General features: G+C 34.0%; 1 protein-coding gene across 1 annotated transcript; it reads left to right on the top strand.

The window, feature by feature from the left end:
• The first annotated feature begins 2357 nt into the window (after positions 1–2357).
• Positions 2358–2786, top strand: LOC140874010 (uncharacterized). The gene has a single exon (XM_073277295.1). The coding sequence runs from the start codon at positions 2358–2360 to the stop codon at positions 2784–2786; it is 429 nt and encodes a 142-aa protein (XP_073133396.1).
• The last annotated feature ends 3631 nt before the right edge of the window (positions 2787–6417 follow it).

A 6417-nucleotide genomic window follows, 5' to 3' on the forward strand; every position in this document is an offset into this window, starting at 1 on the left:
TGAATAAATTAGAGGTATATATAGTCATGGTTTTGATTTCAAACTCATTGTATGAGTAGTTACAACTATTTGCAATGATATATAATAAACTTTTCTCTTTAATTGTTATTGGTTATTGTTCAGTACGCGTGGATTATGAAGATCATGTGTAGTTATGTCGTTACAAGAAATATTCGAGTATGCTACCTAAAAGAAATGTTGATGAGGGTTGGAATCCTACGGAGTTCATATGGGTCGAACATGAGTAAGCTATGAATTATTAATATATAGACTAATCATTGCAAATAATTTTGATTATGTTACACGTTTTTGTCTGAAATCAATAAAGATTTGTAATATGATTGTGGCTCGGTCGGCGCAAGTCATTAGAAAGTTACGTGAGGAGGTACGAGCAGCAACTCAAAGCGCCAAAAAAGCGAATGACATAGTAGTAGAAGTACTTTGAGAGTGTGAGGAGCTGAAGGCACACGTGGCCTCATTGGAGGAGTCGGTCCGTTTCTTACAACTGTCACGTGGATCCCACAGCGGACAGGCCTTTCAAAGTCGAGAGACGAAGGGGATCAGCTCATCACACAACTCAAGATCGTGATAGGCACATGCATGCTTTTGTGGACATGGATGATAACTTGAACATTTGAGATGTCGATTATCGATAATTTTATAATATTTATATTTTTAGTATCATATTTCTCGGGCTTTTATCTTTTGTATATGTTAATTGATGCGTTATTGTCGTGTTTTGTAGATGGAGGAAGTTTGATGATCTTAGACAAAATTTGGGCTAAAAAGTTGTATTCTATCATATTTGAAGTTGCCAAGAAAAATTGAGCAAACTAGAAGAAGTCGTGAAGCAAGGCGTGGGCGCGCTGTGTTACTACGATGTCACTATCTGGTGAAAATTGATGATTTCAGAATTTGAGAAGAAAATACCATATTTTAGGAATTTTAAATATGGTATTTAATTTATGAAAGAATTTTGAAGAGAAGATTTTCTTTTAGATAAATATTGTTGAAAATTTGTTTTTATTTTAAATAATTATCAAGATTATCTTGTAGATAATCTTGTCTTTTTCTTATATTATTTTTTTTCCTTTACTCTTAGGTTTTTTACACGTTAGTTTGAGATTTCTGGAGAGACGGATTTCTGCTCTTCTTCTGGACGACTTGAACGATAGAGAAAGGAGCAAGACAATGAATATTTTCTTATTTTTTTCCTCTTCATAAATTTTAGGTTTAATCTTTGATATTTCTAGAAATTATGAAGCCAACTATGTTTGGCTAAGTTTTTAGTTTTGATTCAAGAGATATTTTCCTATATTTCAATTTATCACTGTGAGGTTTTGAGGTTAAATTGATTTTCTTGTTTGTTTCGAGTATTTGTTGATTTATGATTTATTTCATGAAAGTTGTGGGTTGATTAATTTGACAAATTAATTTGATTTACGATTTTTTATTGCTAACCATGAGTTCAGTGATCCGTAATTGTGTGAATAATTGGTATTTGAGTAGCAATAGATTAGGTATGTTGTGTCATCATGACATGTTTAATTTAAGTAAATCAACGGAACTAGATTTAACAGTTGCAGCTATCTCGATTGTTAGATTTTAGGATTAACTATTTTCACAAATCTAAAAGCTATTTTTAATCAATATGGAACACTATCGTGCTCAGTTGGTTATTGATAAGTTTTGACTGGATGCTGGGTTTGGTCAATTAAAATAGGAGAACACAAAAATCTTAGTGGCTATCCCTATGATTTTAAGGTTAATTGCTAAAAAATGCATGGATAAACTATTTGTTAGCCGATGACCAGTGATATAATTGAAATACAGAAACTCCTTGAATCAGAGTTTGTTTAATTATTGAATTTCATATCTATTTGATTGTTTATCTTATTTATTTAATTCTTGCTTATTTTTATTTTTATTACTACTATATACCAAAAAAACCCCATTTTAGTTACATTTACTTGAAAGAAATAAATACCCGTTTCCTCTGGATTCCACTCTGCTCACCATTAAACTCATTTTGTTAAGGAGTAGGTATTTTAGATTTGTTGGCTTACGACAGGCCCACCAAATTTTGGCGCCGTTGCCGGGGAACGGTATTTATAATTATTTCTTTCGAGTTCTTGTTATTTCATTATTTTTTTATGCCTCGTTCTTCTCGTACAGGTGAATTAGAATATATTCCATAAATCGAGAAGACAGATAAGAGGTTGAGAAAACAGGCGAGGCTACGACGCAAGCAAGCATCAATTCCATCTCCTGGTTTGAACGCGGAATTGAACTCGAGCGAATCTAAAAAGGAATCTGACCCCAAGTTTGAAACTGAAGAAAGTGAGCAAGAAGACACAATGGCAGGACCAACACAGAGAACCCTCAGGAAGTTGGCTAATCCTAATGTTACTCAACAACCTTTATGCATTCAATTCCCTACTACTGAAGTCAATTTTGAATTAAAAGCTGGTTTGATTCACTTGTTACCAACTTTTCGTGGTCTTGCAGGTGAAAACCCGTACAAGCATTTGAAGGAGTTCCACATTGTTTACAGAGCTATGAAACCTCAAGGGATTACAGAGGAACAAATTTCACTGCGAGCTTTTCCATTCTCTCTGGCTGACAAGGCTAAGGATTGGCTTTACTATTTGCCCTCTGAAACTATAACAAATTGGAATGACATGAAGCAGCAATTTCTGGAAAAGTTCTTCCCAGCTTCGAGAGCAGCAAACATTAGGAAGGACATTTGTGGGAATCCGACAGTTACAGGGAGAGAGTTTGTATGAGTACTGGGAGAGATTCAAGAAACTGTGTGCGAGTTGTCCGCAACATCAGATTTCCGATCAACTTTTGGTTCAGTATTTTTATGAGGGACTCTCAGTTTTTGATAGGAACATGATTGATGCTGTAAGTGGAGGGAATTAATTAGCGAACAAAACACCTCAAGAAGCAAGTGATCTGATCGCCAACATGGCAGCTAATTCTCAACAGTTCGGAACAAGATAAGACAACGCTCCACGAAAGGTTAAAGAGGTAAGTGTTAGTCCCATTGATAAAAAATTAGATTCTTTAACATCTCTTTTGGAAAAATTGGTTGTAGGACAAGCACAACAGGTCAAATCTTGTGGGATATGTTCTGTTGTTGGACATCCGACGGATATGTGTCCAACATTACAAGAAGATCCAACGCAGCAAGCCAATGCAATTGGCGGTTTTCCTGGACAACCACATCGTCGATATGACCCATATTCCAATACCTACAATTCGGGATGGAGAGATCACCCGAATTTTAGCTACAAGAACCAAGGAGGACAACAAGGATTTCCACAACATAATTACAACAAACAACTGGTACCTGCACAATCCTCTGATTCATGTATGTATCTAGATGAAATTGTTAAGACCCTTGCAACTAACACTAAAAAATTCCAATATGAAACAAGAGCCAGCATTCAGAATCTAGGAAATCAAATAACCCAGTTAGCTACTGCGGTCAGCAATTTGGAAGCTCAAAATTCTGGAAAACTACCATCACAAACGGTAGTAAATCCAAGAGAAAATGCAAGTGCAATGGTGTTGAGAAGTGTAAAGAAGATTGAAATTGAGTCGACCTCCCCTATGAAGACTAATGAAGGAAAAGACATGGACAAGGAGGCTGAAAACACATCCGAGGAGCAAACAAAGGTAAAACCCACATCCATGTCATCTGATATTGTTGTGAAAATTACTCGCAAACGTACGAGTGTCAAGTTTTAATATAGTGAATAATTCAGATATCGATCCCACAAGGAGTAAAATGAAAATAATCAGTGCTTGTAATTAAAATAGTCTAAACTTTATCTAGAAAATCAAACTTTGAGATTTTTTTGCAGAAACATAAATAATCAGTGAGTTTTGATAAGCACGCACACAACTTTCAGAAAAATCAATCAGAGAATAATGGTCTAGAGGTATAGATTTCACCTGGTTTCAACAACAATCAATCCTAATTAATTAATCTTCATGAATTTCAGTCAATTAATATCCAAGAATACTTAAGTTTATTATTTCCCTCTCCCGAGAAACAAATAATGTTTATCAACTACAATTCAATTCCAATATCCCTATTAAGAATTTATGGCAGTGATCTATCACAAAACAATGTTCTTTTTAAAAGCTCTGTTAAAATTATACACTCTCCCGAGCTGCATAAATAATTAACAGTGTATTTTCCAATGGTCCTATTCAAAATCCCCTCTCCCGAGCAATGATTTCAAATAAATATAACAAATCAATTATTGATCAGATAATTGAAAAGACAATCAATTCTAGAAAAAACAATTAATCTAGAAGAAATTCAATTTAATAAAATCAAAAATTCATGAAAGTGTCTACACCAGGTTTCATCCGACCTCTAGACTCTAAAAATTTAGTTCATAATAAAATTTTGAATAAAACAAAACATGTTCAAAAATCTAAAGATAAATTCAGAATTAAAATAAAAAGATAAGATAAGAATCAAATCCGTCGATGCGATGTCGTATCCAGTCGATCGATCTCCATCTTCGTTCTTCAAGTTAAAGCTCCAGAATTCTTCCAAATTTCACGATCAAACTCTCTCTCTGATATGTGTGTAAAAATCTGTGGCGGCTCTCTTTCAAGTCTGATTCAATTTCTTTTATATCGTGTGAAAAAGCCCATCCAAAAAGCTCATAGAATACTTGCCCGAAATAATTAAAACATTCCAAACAGCGATCGGAGCGGGCGCTCTATAGACGGCGCGGGCGCGCCTTCAATTCGCGGATTCCAATCTTCAGAAAAATAGCAGCAGCGCGATAGCTCTTAATTCCCTCTCTTTAGCGCTAACTTCATTGGCCCATTAACAAAGCCCAATAACATTTTCTTCCTTTATCTGATCGTTCTTTTCTTTCTTTTCTTTATTTTCTTTTCTTCCTCAATTCTCTTCTAAATTCTTATTTTTCTCTTCTTTTTCACATAACTTCCATAAATTCCTACAACCACAAAAACAACAAAACACCCACATAAATCTGCTCGAAACAAAAAATTAACAATTAAAATCATATATAAATTAAGTATATAAAATACACTTATCAAATATCCCCAAACTTAGACTTTTGCTAGTTCCGAGCAAAACTATTCAAAACAATAAATTCTAAAAACTCAAATCATCAAACCCATACGAATAGCCAATAAATATTATGGAGCAATGGCCTCAGCAATGATTTCAAAAAAAATTTCAAATCCAATCATATCACACCCAACTAACACTTGAAAGTTTCAGCCAATAACAAAATAACCGCATAAACTCACAATCTCCGCAACTCACGTTCAAAACACCCTTATCCAAGTTCAATTCAAACATTTATAGATCATGAGGACTTTTCAAGGTAGCATAGGATCAAATTATAGGAATATAAATCAAAAACACTCAGAAATAGGTAAATGCAAAGAATAATAGTGTGTGTGTGTTTCGATCAAAATTCATAATCATTAAAAGCATCAATCAACAGTCCATAGGCTAAATTCTCGCAACTCTTCTCCACTAGTATATTGGGCAACTGAGACTCGGTCAATAGGACTTAATTAGCTTATAATGTAAGGCCTGACTTATGGCTACAAATAAAAGATAAAAATTCAAATTAAGGAGTAAATCATATTTATGCTCTAATTACGACTCCTTTTCATTCACAATTTCACACTTATTTTTCCACTTCATTGATTTTTCAAATTTTCACTTCTTCTTTCACAAATTTTTTCTTTCTTTCACAACTTTTTCAACCACATTTTTCAACTCTTTTTTTTTCTACTACCTCTTTTCATATTTTCAATTCATCCACCACACCATTCCATTTTTCACAAATAAAACTAGGAGAATATAGCATTTTAGCATTCAAATTACTCCCTTAATGGTAGAAAATAATGTTTAGGCTATTCAGGTAGTCAATGTAGGACCTTGAAAAAATGACGAATGGGGGTTTAATCACACGTTTACACGCATGTCATTCGATTTTCAATAAAGCTCAAACTAGGTACTAGGGATTCATGCATTACTGGGTAGCTTAAAAGGCTCAAACGAATTCAGAAAAATTGCCTAAATCATCCCTAATCACAATTTTGCCCGTATTTCACCTCGAAGAGTGTTTGAACTAGTTCTAGACAAGTCTCAATCCACAATTAATTCATACAAATATCCAATCAGTGCAGAAAAGAATAATCATCAGCAGTAAACGATGATTTTCACAAATTCAGATTTTCCGTACCTCACTGTACTCATATACGTGTAGGCTCAAATGACAACTAAGGATAAATTAATTCAATGAAAATCAAGCCCAAAAATTCAAACAATGCCTCAATCATATCTATGTCTGTATGTCTCAAAGAATCAGATTCAAGTATTAATCACAGTGTATATAAAAA

This window comes from Henckelia pumila, chromosome 1 (assembly GCF_033568475.1).
Source record: "Henckelia pumila isolate YLH828 chromosome 1, ASM3356847v2, whole genome shotgun sequence".
Lineage (NCBI taxonomy): Eukaryota > Viridiplantae > Streptophyta > Magnoliopsida > Lamiales > Gesneriaceae > Henckelia > Henckelia pumila.

Excerpts from the sequence above, each read along its gene's own strand:
- LOC140874010 (XM_073277295.1), top strand. The coding sequence starts at position 2,358 with ATGGCAGGACCAACACAGAGAACCCTCAGGAAGTTGGCTAATCCTAAT.